The sequence below is a fragment of the Myripristis murdjan genome, chromosome 7, assembly GCF_902150065.1.
Source record: "Myripristis murdjan chromosome 7, fMyrMur1.1, whole genome shotgun sequence".
Lineage (NCBI taxonomy): Eukaryota > Metazoa > Chordata > Actinopteri > Holocentriformes > Holocentridae > Myripristis > Myripristis murdjan.
This window is the reverse complement of record NC_043986.1, coordinates 20,999,239-21,018,881: the sequence shown is the minus strand read 5'-3', so window position 1 is coordinate 21,018,881 and position 19,643 is coordinate 20,999,239. Positions and strand designations below refer to the sequence as shown.

At 42.7% G+C, this 19,643-nt stretch overlaps 1 protein-coding gene across 8 annotated transcripts in view; it reads left to right on the top strand.

Moving 5' to 3' along the window:
* Nucleotides 1–19,643, top strand: part of anks1aa (ankyrin repeat and sterile alpha motif domain containing 1Aa) — a 68,025-nt gene that overhangs the window by 2,574 nt on the left and 45,808 nt on the right. For 6 of the 8 annotated variants that reach the window (XM_030055279.1, XM_030055278.1, XM_030055281.1 and 3 more), the window contains exons 2-4: nucleotides 9,536–9,616; nucleotides 9,849–10,005; nucleotides 11,057–11,119. In XM_030055279.1, coding sequence (XP_029911139.1) covers nucleotides 9,536–9,616; nucleotides 9,849–10,005; nucleotides 11,057–11,119 — 301 coding nt within the window. The remainder of the gene's footprint in view (nucleotides 1–9,535; nucleotides 9,617–9,848; nucleotides 10,006–11,056; nucleotides 11,120–19,643) is intronic. The other 2 variants (XM_030055283.1, XM_030055282.1) reach the window with 1 other exon arrangement.

The following is a 19,643-nucleotide window of genomic DNA, read 5'->3' as shown; positions in this document are numbered from 1 at the left end:
TTGCTGTTGTGTGTGACATTTGATTTAGCACATGTAATGAAAATGCCAATACATTTAGAGGCATCAGTGTGAATTACTACAGTGGCTCAGGCCTCGGGTCAGCGTTTTGTTTTTATTATTCTTAACCAGCAGCATCAGTCTGTAACTTGTCTATAACTGGTTCAACATCCATTCAGTCAGTTCTGATATTTGGGAGCAAGTGAGCTGTAATACGTGCCACTTCCACTCCTGCTGGATTGTAGTTTATTAAACATATGTTAACTTACAGTGTGTAATAAAGCATCTCCACAGTGTAAGTCATAGTCATGTATTCAGGATTGTATTGTTGCCTATTACCTACGCATTTATGACAGCTGGCCAACAGTACAGTTTCAATAGTCTGTAGTAAGTGCTTCTTTACAGTATAAACCAATTCAGAGGCTGTACAGTTCTTATTAATAATGTAACCTAATCGATGGCATTGTTATTCTCTGAAGGTGTGTTACGTGTGTGTCTCCACTAGATTTTTGGCGTTCTTGCTGTGGAATGGGTTGCATGTCGAGACTTGTGGTGTTTTTGTAACCAGGAGAAGTGCAGCTCTGCTCTGCGGAATGTCTGCTTTCCCAGGAGGCTGCATCACTGTGGTTGCCATGGGACGGACACTGACCCCGGCACGTTTTGTACCACTGCCCCCAGCATTTGTTTAGAGGTCCTCTATTAGCACCAAATGAGCAGGGCAGGGTTGCCTCTAGAAGTCAGGTCAAAGTGTAACCTTTGTAACACCACCATCCTCAGTAATGCAGTTGATTCAGATTAAGTTTTGATAGTTTAGATTGTTTTACCATTTATATAAGCATCATCGCTCTGTTGCTTATCATAAAGGATTTAGTCCAGAGTGTGGCGGAAGTAAGGCCACACATTTGCTGTCTTCTGCATTGTTTTTGTGGGGCCCCATGGCCTGTTTGGATCCTGGAGGCCCACAGAGAGAGCTCTTCCCTGGCCTTCTTCCTGTCCCAGGTTGTCCAAACACAGCCAGCTGCTGTGTGCTAGACCGGAGGTAAGACAAGTCCATGGAGGGGAAAGCGCCTGCCCACTGAGGGAAAATTAACAGAGGAATGCGTGGAGTTCTGGACGGACGCTTTGAGAGCTTAGCCAGATGAGGGCTCGTCTCCAGATTCACAGCCGTGTCCTTTGTCCTGCTGACAAAGCACAGAATGCATGGCTTTTCATATTCATATCGGTCCCCAGAGACCATTCTGGGGCTTTTCTATACTTTTTAGTTTTAAAAGGAAAATTGAGCTGTCATGTATTTAGAAAAGGACCACCTAGCCTGGGTAGCCTTCTCATTTAGTCAAATGTTCTCTACCACTGCAGGCTGAATTAAGAAGAGTGTTGTTTTTACTATTTGGTGACAGGGATCAATTTTAGATGCTCAGAAAGGCATTCTGAAATTTACTCTTCTTTTCCTTCCTGTATTTGCTTGCAAGAGCTGCATTCCTATGACTTTGTGTAACTTGGTAAGCATTGTCGGATTCTCAGGCACGAGTCCAGAACACTGCATCTCATTGCATCCACAATTCCAGTTACGCCTGTGTCTGTCAAGTGCTGGTGGTGTCAGCCAAGGAAATATCTGAGCCGCATAGGTGAAGAAGAGGCAAACAGTCTTTTGAAAAAACTAAACAACACTGTTTCTGTGTTATTAGGCTATCCAGAAGTGTTTTATCCTTTGTTCAAGCACGACTGGTTTGTCCACTTTATGAAATTTGATTTACACCTGTGTGCATGTGTGAGCCACTGAATGCGGAGGCGTGCCGTATAATCACTCGAGTCACTTGAATGACTTGGGATGCTGCTTCTGCAGATGATAAGGCTCCGAGCAGGAATCTGTCACCTCAATTCTGAGATGTTTTTCTTAGCAGCCATCATAGTTTGAAGTGCCTCACTACACACTGGCGGTGCAAGTACACACTGCATTACCAAGACACTTTCTATCAATTTGACAGCACTAGCAAGAAGGCTTTATGATACATACTGACAGAATCAAATATCGCAATATCTTTGATCGAATATCATGATATTGTTATTGTGATGATACAGATTTTTACACACAAAAAGTAATGTGTATATGGTCACTCACCAGGTCAAGGAAACAATGCAGCCCTTAAAAGCAAGAAAAGACATCACTTATACCATATTGCAACATTTTGAGCTCCAAAATCACAGATGATATCTAATCTCATTTCATGCTATTGGTATAATATTGATATATATCGTCCAGCTCTAATAGCAAAACCATCACACCAGTCTTAGGTGAAGTAAGAGCTTGACAAACAGCAGGCCTGGCAGTATCACGTCTCATCAATGGCTGACCTCTGAACTGAGTTGAGAAACTGTAGCTGTTCCACCCAGGAGGGAGCCGTGGTAGCTGGGAAATCTAACACCCCAGTGTTAGCATTCCTGGAGCATCTGAGTTTGGGATGCTCTGCTCCGAACGTTAAGCCGTGTTATGTTTACGACCCAACATTTGTGTAGTCGGAGAAAGCACAGGGACCCCGTAGTGTACGAGCAGTGCCTTTAAACTCATGATGAATTCCACATATGTGTGTGTGGGGGACGCGGAGCAGAAACTGACAAACAGTATCCACCACTTGAGCAAACACTGTTTTCCTCTCCACTCAGTATCTCCCCATCTTTACTGTAGGGCTTTCTAGGTAGTGGAGTAGAGGAAAAGCACACCTTTTCACTAAATCTTTAGTTGCTAATTCTCCCGGCTTTTTTTTTTTTTTTTTTTAATATCCAGAAAAGCCCCAAAATAGAGCTAATCTTGTCAGGAAACCTACTACACATTAGTTGCAGATAAGACTCTGGGTTGTGTGAGAAAGCCCTTTTATTTATAGTTATGTGCTGTTTCCAACTGGTTCCTGTGTCAAAAGACATTGAAAATTCTGCCTTTCTATGAGCAGCTCAGTAGCAGAGAGACACCTCTAATCAACCTTAGGTATGTTTGCTTGTGTGACCTCTGTTTCACCCCTTTCAGTGAAAACCTTTTTATAATAGAGGACAAATGGCACAGATAAGGCTGATGCTGGTGAGATCGGGCCCCTGGTGCATTTTGTCTGCATGCTGTGTGTCTCTTTGTGAAGCCTTTTTATAGGAGGTGTACCGCTGACGCTGAGCCCAGAGACGCCAGGCCTACAGTCAGGACCTGTGTTGGCCTCAGCAGCCCCTGACCTAGACAATATTTTGGGCTGTCTGGCCAAGCGGCTGGCGTCTTCCTCCCTCTCCCAATCTGCTGTTCTCAGCAGTCCTCTGGCCCACCTGCTGGGCCCACGCCAGCCCCCACTCCACCCTCAGACTTCAAACATGTTGTACTTGGAGCCTGAGTAATGGATTTGTCCCCAGTATGTGCACACAGGCACAAATTAGCCCAGATCCTTTTTTTTCCATTTAAAATGCGGAATTCACTTTTATGACGTGATTTCTGCAAACCCTCTGAGGTAAATATAATCTAACAGAACCAAGATGGCAAAATTAATGTTTAGCCTACTTCTGTGCATTTTCCGCATAAGGTATTCTGGACAGGATTAGCTGCGGGATTACCAAGTGTGTTGGCAGTAGGCCAGGTTGTGAAGCCTTCCACCTTTTCAGATCTGCACGCACGGCATGTCATGAATGAGGCATGCCTGTGTTCTACATAGAGGAGTTTCGAGAAATCCAGATTTTGGGGTCACAAACAGTCAAAGAATAAAGAATTTCACTGCTAATTGCGGCTCTGTTTTCAGATTTTGCAACATTTTCTTAAGTTTGGGAATTTCCTAAGCGTTACCACAGCATCATTTCACTCAACTACCCAAACTAGATCATACAAAGTTCCGCGCTATTTCCAGAACTGGGTTGTCAGCATGACTGAAAATAACTGCCCATCCATCCGGCAAGATTTTAGCTGAAACTAAACAGCAGCTTGCTGTTTCAAACAAAATGCTCTCAGCCGATGGTGGTGTGCGGACGGTGAGATCTGTGGGCTGCGCCGTGGCATCTGCTGTGAAATGAGTGTGGGAAATGGCAGCTTGTTGGACAGACACGCTGAAAGGCTGTGATTGAATTTCTTGTCTGTCTTTTCTCACTCCATCTGATTGTCCCTTACCTCTTTTTTTCTTTTCCTATGTATTCATCCTGTCTCCTCGGCCTGGCACCAGCGTTTTTTATGCCCATTATTTTGATTCAGCTGGGGCCCATTGCTCTGCTATAGGAGCATGTGGTATAAGCAGTTTGTTCTCACCTCCTACTGCAACACATTTGCTCTGTGAAATGCTCACTGTGGTTCGTTCATGTGTCATTAAGACTCAATCATCCTGTGTCACATGGTTCCCACAATTTTATTTTAAAGCTGTGCATCATTCTTAAATAGCAAGTGAGCTGTCTTTGTATTCATTTCAAGACTTTCTGTTCCATTTTATCTGTAGCTTCTGTCTGTGACGTTACAACAATATTGTTGCAGCAAGAATGTTACACTTGGCTGGTTAAGACATTTAATAGTAACCAGTGCTTTTTGTTGTTGTTTTTTTTTTTCAGGATTTCTACAGTGGTTGAGGCTGTCCATGTTATTCCTTGATACATTCTCAAGCTTGACATTGAATTTTTATTGTTGGTGCTCGTGAAGACAAGTATCTTTCTCAGGCTCGTTTTGTTGTTGTTATTGTGGCATTGTGGCAAGCTGAAGCAATTTGTGCTTCATCTCAGGAGTTCCTTAAAATGTAGGCCTGACCTTACATGGGCAGAAGATAAAGCCATGTGATCAAGTGAGTCTCTTGAAGTAGTTTAAAAAAAGTTTGTCACAGACTAGCTGTGACAATTCATTGGCCACTTTCAGTTTCTATTGGCTGTAGCCTCATTTCTTTCTCTGTGCTCCTGGCCTTTTAATACTAAGTCAGATAAGGCTGCCTGTTGAAAGTTGACAAGTCAAATCACCAGGCATAGACATTTTTTGGTAGTTACTGGGCATTGCAACAAAGAATCTAATTGTCGTACTGAAACTCTGTAAATTATGAGTCAGCTACAGCCCTAAAGTCAGATTTGTAGAGCATGGGTTTACCTGTCTTCTAATATGTAGCAACTTCTTATTACAACATCTTATTATAGTAGCAGTCCTTTACATGGCTTGTGGACAGTGATGTCAGTATTGCCGTGCGCTCTCTCCTCAGCTCATTAAGTCACAGCGGTTGAGTGTAATCCCCAGTCGGCCAGGAGGGCCCTGCCAGGTAGCTCGGTGTCAGTCTCTCTAATGGGGAAAAGATGCACAGGTTGGGCACTTGGAGGCCTGCTGGGCTGCTGTTTGGCAGCAGGGTATCTGGTTTCAGCACCCGCCAGCAGTATGCATAATTAAGCCCAATTTCCCTGACTGGGGTCGACATGCGCCAGTCACTGCTGGGCAGAGTGCCCTGGGCTAGACTAATCCCTGGCAGTGTGGTCACACTGCTAATAGGCTGCAGGACAAATCTGTTTATTTGACACCGGGCTCACCTGCGCTCTCATTTGCTTAAAGCCACCGCTGAATTTATTCTTGTCTTTTCTCTAGGGATCCATAATTAAACAAGCATAATCATATATTATGAATGTAGGTTCCACAAATTACATCAATGACTGACATAGTGGCAAAGTTGAAATATATCATTTAATTTAGAAGGCCTACTGTAGATAGTAGTTATAATGTTGATAAAAGATGCAAAAAGTAATTTCCCGCCATAATCAATGAATCTAATGTAAACTAAGTATTACTAGTATTTGTGATCATAATACGTTTCAAAATAATTTGGGTTTATTGTCCCTAGTTTTCACCCCTGCTTATCAGTTTGACAGAGATTAGTGAGTGGTGAATCTGGGCCAAATTATCAATATAAACTTCACTCAGTCTAATAGATTGACAAGCTACATTCACAAATCATAATTGGACCAAATTTATTTAGCTATATTCATGCATTTTACTGTTTTTATTTTGCACAGTGAAACAAGCACAGTGTAAAACAGAATACACCAGTGAGCCAACTGTGCAGGTAATACCAAACCCCTGGGCGCTTATGAAGACATCCCACTTAAACACACATCACCAGACTAAAAAAAGGAAAGGAAAGCAAAGCTGTTTGGATAAAGGAACCAAGCACTAATAGGTGAATGAACATAAAATGAGAAAATTATTTTCAGAATTACGATAAACACAGATGTTTATGGATACGGGTGACTGTGTAAGAGTGTCTTTATATATCAGCAAGTTGATATTTCACTACTGGGTTTGAGAATCAGGGTTGAAAACCTAAACCCAGTGTGATCCTTAATACTCAGTGCAAACTGTTTCTGATTCAGCATGCAGTGTTTTCTTTTGTTTGTGTAATAACTGAGCCCCATGACAGCTGGACTGCACAAGTTTCCTGCTTAAGCCTAACATATTTTGGGGAATGAAGGTCTTTTTTAACATGCCTTCAGTATGAGCCTAACGTCAACAGTCTAATACAGAGAATGCATAAAGAAGAAATGTTATTATCCTTCCTGCTCTCTCACTGGCCAGGCTTTGTGCGACACAGAATTACAGCCCCCCAGAATTTCTTTCAAACTTCAGCTTCATCCTGCTGATATTCCCTCAGGGAAATTAAGGATTAGCTCAGCCTTTCAAACAGGAATTCCTCAGTCAGTTCCCATGAATGCGCCCCATCCCCATCCGAATCAGCTCTATTTTGTCCATTGCCCTGCTACGGGCCTAAGCTCTGTCCCTCAGTGAGGTTGGTGGTGAACTGTAGTAAGAGGATGAAGTGGATTGTCGAGCTCTGCTCTGACTCATGCCCTTGAGTACCATGCTGCCAAAATACTCTGAGGACATGAGACTTGGACTACACTTCAAGCTACTCACACAGGCAACTCTGTCATTGTAATTTGGAGTGCTGTGATTTTGGTTACCAAAAAAACCCAGTAAGCAAACACCCTCTCTCCTTCTCTCTGCTTGCAGATGATTGACACGTTTAATTGAAACCCATTTCCCTGATTAGGACTGTAATGATGTGGAATTTCCAAAATTATGGAAACTGGAAAGTGATATAATAACATGGTTTGTAGGAATATTGCAGCTTGGTGTTTTTTGTTTGTGTATGTGAGGATTGGAGAGCAATAATTCTGAGATTTTCTTTTATCATGTGGCTGATGTGACATGATGTTTTGCTAATTACAATATTGCGCAGAGGCAACAATAATTCATCCAATATCCAAAATGGATACATCTGCTTTTTAGGTTATTGTCATTTATAGAGTCAGCATATGATGGCAGTGCAGCTTAATATTACTAATTACTGATTTGCAATTTCTTTAAAACACCAGAAAATTATCCCAGGCAATGTGTGATACAGGAATCACATAAAGATTGTGCCCAGTCCCATGGCATGCCTCCTCTTTCTGAGCTGCAATATCCTGGTGACTGTTGCAGCCCTATATCTGATTTTATTAAATTCTGTAGTGCTAGTGGCTGCTCCGTTCATGTTTATGTTCATTTGTTTATAGGGTTTTTTTTTTTTTTTTCGCTGTTAGCTGTTACATAACTCTTTTATCTAGGCCAGCAACTAGAGGTCTGTTTCTGTCTCAGTTTCTGCGTGTGATGTGTTCACTGGCCATGCAAAAGGCAGCGTTTCTGTACTCCTTGCTAATACTTAGGTTACTGGTTCTGTTGGAAGCAATGGGTATGACGTATATGCTCGATGCCTTAATCCCAGCCCACATATTTTCCCCACCTTTAACAGAAATCATTCTGTGCCCAGCATTTCCTGCTGCCACATTATCATACTCCAGCATTTCCTTTTAGCACACCCTGTTTCTGAAGTCCCGTGTCTTTATGGCTGCCTGACATGGTGAGATGAGACCCACAAGGCCTGCTCGAAGAAGTAAATGGCTCAGGCTGTGACTAGTGGAGTGGTGCATCCCTGTACGTCTGCGCTCTGTCAGGCCTATTGTTCCGCAGGCTGGAGCACTCAAGACAGTTATTTAATGAGACGGCTCTGACTGTAATTGCAGGCTGCTCCGAGAGCTATTATGGGAGATGTATTTTAGGGGGGCAAAAACAGCCATTACTGCGACAAAAACGAGCCACGTGTATGCTCATCAGGGTAAAGTCATACAATGCCACTCTGCTGTGTGGATGCTGAGGAAAGGGGAGCATCCTACTCTCCCTGCCCTCCCTGCCCACTGCCACACTGATCATACCAGATCATACCATGCCCGTTCACAAAGTGTTAGAGCATGTTTGCTAGAGCTGCTTAGGGCTCCTTCTGTGTGCTGCTGTCGTTTCACCTGCTTGATTCCTCTCCGTGGGCTTTGTTTGTAGAAGTTACATGTAGGAGTGGATGATTATTCAGCATTATCATTTATCATCTTTCACATAAATCATATTGTGATGATATAAACATTTCGGGATGTTGTGATACACGAGTCTGTTGTCTAAATTGATGATAAAAAGTGAATTCTAAAAGTCTGACAAAGTGGAATATGTGTGTTTGGGGGGGTGTTATATGAAAATTTTATAGAATCAGTGGTTTTCATTGATTGTTTTTGTCCAGTTTTTTGTTATGCACCAAATTCAAAAAGTAAATTATTAGTCCCCTAAGATGTCTATGCTCTATGTTTGTGATCATGTGTGAGGCCCCATTTTCAGCCCCAGTGCTTACTCTGTATGGCGAATGATTATGGTGTCACGTCTTCGGTTCGCTAGAGCTGGGATTTCTTTGTGCCATGATTTATTTAGGATATGCTCAAGTCGTTTTAGAGTGCTCTGTGTCCTGGCACTCCAGCTTAAGCAGACATTCCTTAGCTTCTTTAATTACTCCCTCCATCCCTCTTTCCTCCCCTCCCTCCTGGTTTTCTGTCCTCCTCACCCCATCGCTCTTTGAAAATTAAAAGAAACACACCATCTGAGCTGACAGACGAGTTCAGCTGAAGTGAGGGAAAGTGCTAGCGTTGGCCTTCCTTGCACTAGTAGCCTATAACCTCCTTCCTCTTCAATACTGTCTGGCTCTAAAAACCCGATGGAATTAATTAAATTAGTTTGGCAGTGCAACTTATACACAAACTAATCATTTAGGTCCTACAGAACAAAAGCTTGCACCTGCTTTAGGACCTTGCCTAGAGTGAATAGGCTGAGATTTTTGCTTGTAAACAAGACATGAATACCTAGCTCAGCTCAGGTGATACAGTTTATTCTTCGCAACCTGATTTCCTCATTCTACTGCTGCTGGCCTGTGGCCTCATTCCCTGTCTGCTCAGTTGTTTCCTTAAAGATTTAGTTCATGGAGGAACACCCCCACCTGTTTGTAGGTTGGGCCTGGCTGAGAAACAAATCATGGCGCTAGTGTTTACAGGGCTGAACACCAACCGCTGTGAGAGACCATGAGATAGGAATCAGCAAAGAAACAGCCACACCCACAGTTAAGCGCCTCCACAAAGAGAGACATGGTGTGTGTTTGTTTTCTTGTGCATGGGCGGTGTTTGTGCCTTTGAGATCTAACTGTCTGCTCTACTCTTTTAACAGCATCTGGAGAGGTCCCAATGTGAATTGTGTGGACAGCACTGGATACACCCCCCTCCACCATGCTGCCCTGAATGGACACAGGTAGATCAAATTTACATTGTGCTGGGAATTGGGGGAATGCTTGTGTTAAAGCCTCTATTAGCTGCTGTGTTTACGCTATGCATTAAATGAAATCTGGCCTCCCAGTGAATTGCCCCACAGGGATGATAAAGCTATTGATTGGCTGACTGCGAGGCTTTGTGTATTTATTAGTGCGGTTCAGATTCTTGGCATTTTCTGAGCTGCCCCGTCCCTCTCCCCGTCTTGTCTGCAGTGAGGTGGTGGAGCTGCTGCTACGTAACGAGGCCTTGACCAACATCGCTGACAACAAGGGCTGCTACCCCCTCCACCTGGCGGCATGGAAGGGAGACCAACGCATCGTCAAACTGCTCATTCACCAAGGACCGTCACACCCCAAACTCAACGAGCAGGTCTGAAATAACTTAATAATAATAACATAATTTGCCTTTCCTTATCTGTGCGTTGTCTCGCTCTCAGTTCCCCTGTTGAAATGCTCAGAAGTTCAATAGGTTATCTTTCGAAACGAGGCAAATTCAGTTCTTGAATCTGTTCAGTTTGTCACAACACCGCCTACTGTGTCTACTTTGCTTCCAGTCAGGTGCTAAGATCACTTAAGGTAACGCAGACTAGCACTAGTTCCTTTTTCTACTTAGTTTTTCAAAACTTCACACATTGAAAGCCTCAATAACTTCTGTATGCTTCCCTTTTCTAGCACTGGCGTGAACCCTAGTGGTACCCTAATCATGGTTTAGTCAGTAGCCATAAATATGTGTCATCATTTTTGCTTCCACCTGGGCTTTGCAGGTCATCTGTGGCAGAATAATGCCACGTAGAGATAGTGTGGTGTCAACTCAGACAAAGAAATATGTGGCCTACAAAGAAAGTATAGCATGGCATGGCTGTTCACAAAATGACTGTCAAAGAGGATGTGATTACAGTGCATTAACCTCAGTGCATTATGAGTCTGACTTTACTGATATACTGTATGTTATGAAGTGACCTGACTCCATGCTTGTTTTCCTAACCAGTTCAATGGTTTAACTCATTTGTTTGATATAGTGTTTGGCTTCCCACCGCACAGCCAGCCACCAGACCGGCACTATCTCTGACCTGTCTTGTTTGGGATGGGGAGAAATGACCCACCATGGCTTTACAAATTAAAAAGATTTTACCAAACATTAGTCCCTCTAGAGATAAAATTACGACAATTCAACTAGCTCAAGAGGCATTGTAATCAGGGTAATCTACACCTTGATTTGAGTCCTAAACATCTGTGGACCAAAGGGTCATTTTGTGTCATTTCTCCCAGCCTGTTCATGACATCTGTTTATTCATTAACTCAAATCTGATTTTTTTTTCTTCTTTCCATTTAGTTTGACTCATTTGTGACCATCATTCATTCATTGCTTTTCTGACTGTGTGTGAAAAACCATCGCCTTATCTTCTTTACCTCCCCCCCAGAGCTCTGTAGACCATAAAGAGTTCAAACGCTGTGGGCCCTTTGACCCCTATATTAATGCCAAGGTGTGTACACAGTGCTGCCAAAAACACATTTCCTTTTTCAAAGTCTTTCTTTTGCCTTTCTGCTGGCCCAGCGATTTTCTGTTGTGCCCCTGTCTCGGTGCTGGCTTGCCATGCTTGGGTTTTGGTTTGTTGCTGCTGCTTGCATTGCTGCTCTGCTGCAGAGGTATGGGGCGCCTGGGGAAAGTCACTTTCTCTTTCTGTGGGTAGATATCTCTTGGATCTGTCTATGTTGGCTTGCTGTTCTGATTTCCATTGAGATATTTTGACGTTTAATCTAGGGATGCACCAGTTGTACAAATAAATAAATAAATAAAAACTGTCTCAAAAGCCTTTTTAGCCCACTATATAACATCCACAAATTTGTCCCTCAAACAGTTTAATTTAATTTTTAATTCCAGTTTCTTACCAAAAATGAAATTTTGCAACACTACATTTGAACACGTTATGATAACATCATTTATTTTCCCCCAATACTTATTTGCACTGAATTGAGCTTGAACACATCACATATCATATAAGTCAATGCAACCTCTAATGATGATGATGCGCTGACAGCAATATGGATAAGATGCAGCTCAGTGAGACCCGGGTCTAAGGAGAATGTGACCCAAGAGAATGTGACCCTGTTCCAAACTGGACTGAAGATTCAATTCCCGGGTGTTGGCAGTCAGTTTCTGTGTCACTTTCATCTGAGACAGTGCCTCCGTTTACTCTCTCTAAATAGCACACCATGTTTTTCTCGCTTGACGGAGGGAACATTTGTTACTGTAGGAACATTTAAGAATCATTATATCACGGGTCTCACATCAGTCGACCAAGGGGACAGGCCTTTCTGCTGTTAGTGATTACTAACAGTAACAGCAAGAGAAGAGAAGCTCAGTTTTAGTCAGCGCTCGGTAGTGGAAAACACTGGTTGTAGTCACCATATATGTGCAGTCAATCCAATTGTGGTTTTCAAAGTGGCAAGCATAATAATAATGATAATGATAATAATAGTCAGTTAGCATTAGTCTTAAGCCCTGGACAAAAAAGAACAGATAAATATTGGACATTGCCATCGGTGAATGTCATCGTATTGGGCGAGAGGCCTGTGGCAGTAATCAGGGTCAATATCTGCTGATTCTGATATTCCACTGAAAAATCAGTACATCCCTAGTTTAAGCTATTTTTTCATGTTCTTGAGAAATTTTCTGTTTCTGACATTGCATTTCTACTCACTCTTTCCTCAAGAAGTAAATTTACCTGCTGCACGTTCCATTATTGTTGTGCCAGCCCTCCTGTATACGGTTATATACAGTAGATGCTAATTAACCTACTCGCCTACTGGGGATAAAAAGGAATTCCCTTGGGGACAGAGCAAGATATCCAACCAAATAATATGTGTGATTTGGTGCGGTCTCCAGTCTGCTGCAATCTTCCCTGTCTGTCAAGCACCCCAGTGCAACACAGCTGGATGGGTATTCTTTTGTGGAGCTCTAAAATGTACATCTGAAAAACTCAACATCAGCACCGGAACACCAGCAAACTGTTTCTATATGCGTAGTATATGTTCTTTTTAGGGGTTTAGAGTGGTTCTTCAGCAGGAAATAGTTCCAGAAAAATCTGCCTCTGAGATTATGCACTTTGTCAGGTATATTTGTCTTTTTTTTTTTTTTTACAGTTTTGACAGTTTGAGCTCCACAAAACAATATCCATCCAACCCCACTGTATCGGGGTGCTGGGAGACAGTGAAGGTTGTGTCAAACTCACCAAATCACACAGAACCAAATCACACAGAAACTGTTTGGATTGATAGATTGCAGTAGGAATACATGGGAAAATGTATTTCCTCCCATTTATTTGAACTGTTCCATCCACTGTGAGATGGTCCAGTCACAGCCTGTGTATCCCAGGAGAATGCCGGTTGTAGCAGATTCCTCGAAGATGATAGTGTCACTAACAGTGCCACCTCCACAGTTACAGCATGGTGTTAATATGTTGATAGATCCATCATTGCAATTTCAGCACAGCCGAGAAACCCATCCAGGCCCATAGATATAGCTGAACACTATTTTTGAACACTGTCAAATTTTTCTGGACTAAGCCTCTTAGTGTTTTTGATGGGGTGGGGGCAGGCGTTCTTTAAAATCTCATTCAGCTATATACTGGAATATAGAAACCTTGTTTTTTTTGTCCTCTTTGCCTGTTTGATGGATTTCATGATGAGCACATTCACTTGTGGTCTACTGAGATTTGGAGCTAAGTCTTAATGCTTTAGGAGAGTTTGGGACCCGCTACCTGGCCAGCAGTCTGAATAATTCATACCTTGTTATGAATAAATCAGAAACATGAATGCAGTGTGGATGCTCAAGCACTAGTTGTGGTCATGCTGATGGCATCACGTGACTGAGTGGGTGGATCCTGCCTCCCCTCTCATCACAGTACAGGACCAGAGAGCCGTCTCATGAGAAGCAGGACGGGAGCTTTTCTGTGTACCAGTCTCATTGCATCAGCATCAAAAGAGCATTCCATGCCATTCTTGTCTGTGTGAGTGTGTAAATGTGTGCATTTGTGTGAGCTTGTCCCCCCCATTTGTGCTTGAGAGCCCTCATTGCCAAGGAGAAGGAGAGGTGGTACGTTGTCATAGTAACGGTGTCACGGCTGATTGGCCGTGCAGAGGTGGTGAGTGACCCAGTGGAGACGGTGTGTTTGTGGAGAGGGAGTGTCAGGGAGTTGGCAGACATGAGAGGTGGTTGGTGGGGGCCAGAGAAGGATGGACTGGGGCTCATGGAGGATGGGGGCTAAAGTGGATGGATGTCCACTTCTGGGACGCTCCAGCCCTGAGCCTGGACCGGATCCAATTCTCACTCTGTCACACTGATCCAGCCAGCCACTCCTCTAATGTTTATTCATTATGTCTGCTGCTCCCTCCTACTGATAGTGTCTTTTGGGTCGGCCACTTTGATGATGATCCAGACGTCTCATTGCTGTTGTTTGATTGTATATTCAGGGATCCCACTCAGACTGACCCAGTTATCTGAATATTGAAGCTTACACAGTATTCTACCCTGACCTAAGTTTTAAAAAAATCCAGCATCTAGATTTTCCAGTGTATTTGTCTTAAAGTTTTCTTATTACTTAAAAAAACACTGTCACAATTAGTTCCAATATGAGATGATATAATATATTGTGTATAATATGATATTTGGGTGCATACTTTCTGTGGTTTTAGACCCTTTTTGTGAAGAATGACCATCATCTATAGAGGGATACAGCAGTTGGCAGAGTTTGGAAGTATAACAGTATTAGGCTACTAAACAGTATTACTAGAAGTTGAAACTGTGTTGGGAACCTGATACAGAAATATGCAAGCAGTCTTCATTGGACCATTTTCTTTAATGACATCCACTTTTAACTGATGTCTTTTCTCTTAAGTTTTCCATTAAAAAAAAAAAAAGCTGTAGCCTATATTCTGGCCAGACTTATATAGAAAACCACCAGAGCTACCTTTCTCCCAGACCTCATTGCCCAATATAGGTCACCTGTCTAATACAATATATGTTTGGATCAGTTCCTCTGAGCCGGGCTCGGATATCTGGGCACTGTTCCGTACATGTGAGCAGAGACAGACACTGTCATGTGTTCTGCTTTACACTGGAAAAAAAAAATCAAATTAAATAAAATGGTAATTAGGGAGAGTCAAATAAATGGTTCTTAACAAAAAATAAGGTCAGCCACAGCATTTTTGACTTCTGCCAGATTCGAATTCATAACATTTTTAGATTGGAAATAGATCATAGGCCTGGCTGTCAGGTGGGCTGGGCTGTATCACACAGGCCTGTCATGGGCTAAACTAGGGAGTGATGGCAGCAGGATCAGTAATTTCCTCAGACCTGGTCACTTCATTATCTGTGCACCAGTTTGTTTCTCTCCTACCTCCAGGCACAATGCACACAGTCTGCCAGGCCAGCACACTCATTTATCCCCTCTGTCACATCAGTGTCCATCGCTGTCTTACACAGTTGATCTTGGCAACCTCCACACACCCCCACCTCCCTTCTGCTCCACCCACATCCTCCATGACTTCTTCACATCTCTGAGGAATTAGCAGCTTTGAACCACTGCCTTTTTCCACTACCATGTATTCACATTTGCTCTGTCTGTTGGCACCCACTATTACCGAGGAAGAGTTTCAGAGAGGAGGTACTTTTTAAAATCTGAAAGGCTTTTTAGGTTAGTTAGTTATCTGTGTTTGGAGTATGTTGCAATCAATCAAATGTGATGCAGAGGGAAAAAACAAATGAAAAAATCAAATCCAGCAATTGACTTATTTCAACTTCTCTATGCAGTTCTAGAGAGAGTAGTTTTGGGGGAAAAGACTACAAAAAAGCATAAAAATCAAGTCTCCTGAGATCACATATTTCACAGTGTGGTGGCAATTTTTCAGTTTCTATATATCTATCTAGTATCTATCTACCAATTGATGTATGTCTATAATTGCATGTTTAAAACACTGAGCAATAAGTCACAATATCTGACAACAGTGGTAGGAAATTTTAACATTGAAAATAGTGAGGAATCCCCCTGTGTGTGAGAGAGAGCTCCTTGTTTTGCATGAGTCCTGACAAAATCGGGGGATTTAGGACTGACTGGGCTGGCATGCAGTGAGCATGGGCAGCCCAGTGGCACACTAGCTGCAACAGCTGCTTGGCCTGCCCTTCCCCCAACACCCATCACTACTACTACCACTACCAGGGGGCAGGATGACGTAACCGCTGCCTCACTCTGCTGCCAGCCAGCACATCACGTGATGAAGGTCACTAGTCAAACCGTGTTACCATCTCTCAGCCCCAGGTTGCAAGCATCATAACATCCTCCCCTCTCCCGATCTCTCTCTTTATATCTTTATCTCTGTTTTTCCTTCTCATACTCGTCTCAGCGTGTAACATCAGAGCAGTATGGAGTGTAGTCTCCATATGTTCCTAGTTAGCTCAGGGCTTATCAATGAGCAGAGAACAGTTTGGAGACCGTAATCTGGTTATGTCTGACCCACACTGATATCTAAATGAGGATGTGGTTTTTTGCTATCAGCAATGCTCTTTCATAAAAGAGCATGTACTGTCCAGGAAGTTTTCGCTATGCTTTATGAATGCTAATCTCTTCTGTCTCCCAGCTAAGCTGCAAGTCATTGGTGGCGTTTTGCGTAATAGCCTTCAGGGTCCTGTCTTGTTAGCACATGAGTTTGTTTGAGTGCTCACGTAGCCCTGTAGTAGTACTGTGGAGATAAAGTTGATCCCAGTCTCTTTGGAGCGAGTTGTGATATGGGAACTCTCCCAGGCCTGTCTACATATTAATCACAAATTATCAGAGAACATTTTCTGCAGCAATAGACTGTATGTAATAAAGGATATAACTCATCGAAAATCACAAAATGATGCAAGATAACAGTATTTTGAAATGGGAACTCTGAAGCTGCAGGCCTATTAGCCATCCTCTAAAACTAATTTTAAGCCAGACTACTCCTTTTTAGTTCCCCATGCATCTTTTCAGCTGCTCTTGATGGGAATTTGATTGCCTAATAGTATTATGTGCGAATTTATTTAATAATGCACATGTGCTTGCTGTTGCCATTTAGCACATTGATATTTCAGTAGTTGATTTTTAAGAATTGGCTGTAATTGATAAATGTAACAATTCTGTGGCTTACAGTGAACTGGGAATGTTGATCGCTGCCAAATGCAACCACTGCACAAGCAATTTGACTTGATTATTTGCTACTGCTTGTTGTACTTGTATAACAAGTGTTGTGTAATTGCAGGCAGTAAACTATATATGATTGACACAGTAGGTGCAGTGCATAGCATAGCAAGTCCCCATTTAATAGAGTAGACAAGACATTCTGTGACAGTCAACTAAACAAGGACAACTACATATTTAATGCATATAACTACTTTATGGTGCAGCGTTTAGAGCCTTTACATATGCAAAATCGTGCTATATCTTACGTCTCAACATTGAAATATACCAAATATTGTACTCTTGGTATATTGCAAGAGCTGGGTTTTTATCTAAATCACTGTGAACCCTAAATCAAAACATTCTGGACCTTTAAAATGGTGTCACATTATGTTGGGTGGGTGGCGGGGGTTCCCTGGTGAGGCTCTACAGTGGCGGGCCCCCATGTGGAGAACGTGCTTAGCATAGTTTACATAAAGGGAGGCAAGGCGAGGGTCTGTGTCACGCTGCTGTCCTATCTGCAGGCCTGAGTCAAGTGGCTGGTCAGCCATGGTTAATAAGATCAGGTGCTGGCTGACACACAGCCACACAGTAACAGAGCTCTCTGGCTAAAGAAAACAAGCTAGGGGTCTGAACTGTGACACTCAGTCCTTACACACTGGTCCTAAACATTCACTTCAGTTCATGGGAAATAGTCTCTTGTGTATCTTTTGTTACCAATACTACACTGTGAGTAAAGGCTACATGATCCTTTTAATATACCATCAAACACTAAAACTGACTAATCAGTACAGTACCAAGATTCTGTTTGCCTGTTTGAGAAGCGGGGGTTTTTAATGCTTTGCTTGATTCATTTTATGGCCAGATTCATTTGGATTATTTTTGAGGCAGCGGACCTGCATAACTGAGGCAGTGAGTCATGCTGATGTAATCACAGCATGTATGTTTGCCTGCTGAAGTCATCTAAACAGGCCAAGTAAATCTCTTTAAAAAGCTGTCTGGAATGATGACAAAACGCTTGATGGTGCGTCACAGATGCAAAACGGCATGCTCTTTTCATGTATGTACGGTCCTGCTTTTCCTTTTTTAGCTGGAGGACCATGTGTGTGGGCATGTGCGTGGACACGTGTGTATCCGTTTGTTTTTGTGAGGGATTTGGGTTTTGTTTTCTGAGAAAGACAATATTTGAGATGGGAGAAACAAGTAATCACTTCCCAAATCTGAATGGTGAAATCACGCTGGCACTGGAAAGCAAGGCCCTATTTGATTTACTTTTCAGAGAAAGCTTTTTTTTTGTTTGTTTGTTTTTCATTCGTTTGTTCAGTGCAGAGCACCCAAGGCAAGAGGCTCTCTTAGCCTGCCTGTGTGTCTTCCCTCTAGATAGGCAGGTGCCGTTTTGTTTTCTATGAGCTCCTCCTCCTTTCTCTCCACTCAAGCTGTGACCTGCCCTGCCAGGCTAGTATGATCTCTCTCTCTCTCTCTCTCTCTCTCTCTCTCTCTCTCTCTCTCTCCCTCATTTCTCCTAACAATGAAGGAAAGTTACCTGCTGATCCCAGCTGGTGCCAGGTCTTTGTGAAAGCCCAAGTGAAGGGGCTACTAACACCTGTCTAAAACTGCCTTGTTGCCCCCTCCACATGATGTCCTGTCTTCAGCAGCTAGTACACAGGCACAGCTGGCATTTCCCCTCTGGGAGCCACCCAACCTGGCACCATCCGTGTCCATGTGGGCCTCCTCATGCCAGCTGTCAGCCCTTTGTAGGTGGCTCTGTCTCTTTGGAATGACTGACTTTTGGAGCATGTGTTTCCACAAAAGCTGGCACCGTCCGCCACACCCTTACACACAATGTTGACGGGCACAAAGGAGCTGTATGCTTGTACGGACTGCTTGTGCAGATTAGGCACATGCCCTCATTCCCTTGTTTGCAGTTCTCTCGCACCTTCAGAGATTGAGAGCAGTGATTATAATGCTCTCAAGTGCCCAGATTGGCACTCTGATGCCCTCTCCTTTTTTTTTTTTTTTTTTTTTTTTACACGGGATTGTGGAGATTTTTTCCCCTCTGTACTGCTGGTCTCAGCCTTTCTCCTCAGAGCTATAACCCAGCGGCAAAGTCTTAATTATGACTCTGCACGCTGTCATTGTGTGCCTGTTGTTTTTAGTGTAGTATTGGTCTATATAGACTATTCCCACGCCACTGTCTTAGCTGAGCTCACATATTGCAGGGTTTGCCCCCTGCTGGCTATTCATAGTAGGTCCCAAATATTCTCATCGAATTGATTCAAGTATTGCTTGTGGCTGCATTTATGCCCTTATAATGATTAAGCCTACCCTGGAAGTGCTGCCAATTGTTGTTATTAAATTTATATACAAATCAACTCAGTCCTATCACAAGAAAAAAGCAACATATCACTTGGAAGGGAAGATGTCCCAGAAGGCTCCCTAAACAGAATATTATCATCAGTATAATGAAAATATTCAGTGTGAAAATCATTGGACTGCTTATCGTCACTGTCATGCAGCCCCACCTGCTAAGCAACCCTAGAAACACAACAGTCGCTGTTATTACAGAGCCTGCATCTAGGCCTATGAGGGATATCACAAGAATTGATACTTAGGAGCCAGATCAATGGCAATTTTTTTTTTTTTTTTTTTTTTTTTTAATGATAGGAATACTAGTGTTTTTAGTATCAGGAGTACCAGCAACTGGATACCTCACCCTGTAATGCAGTGCTTTTATTCTAATGTAGCCTTAGTCTTTATGTTTAAATACTGAAGTCATACTTATGGGACAGTATATAAAAATGAGAGTACA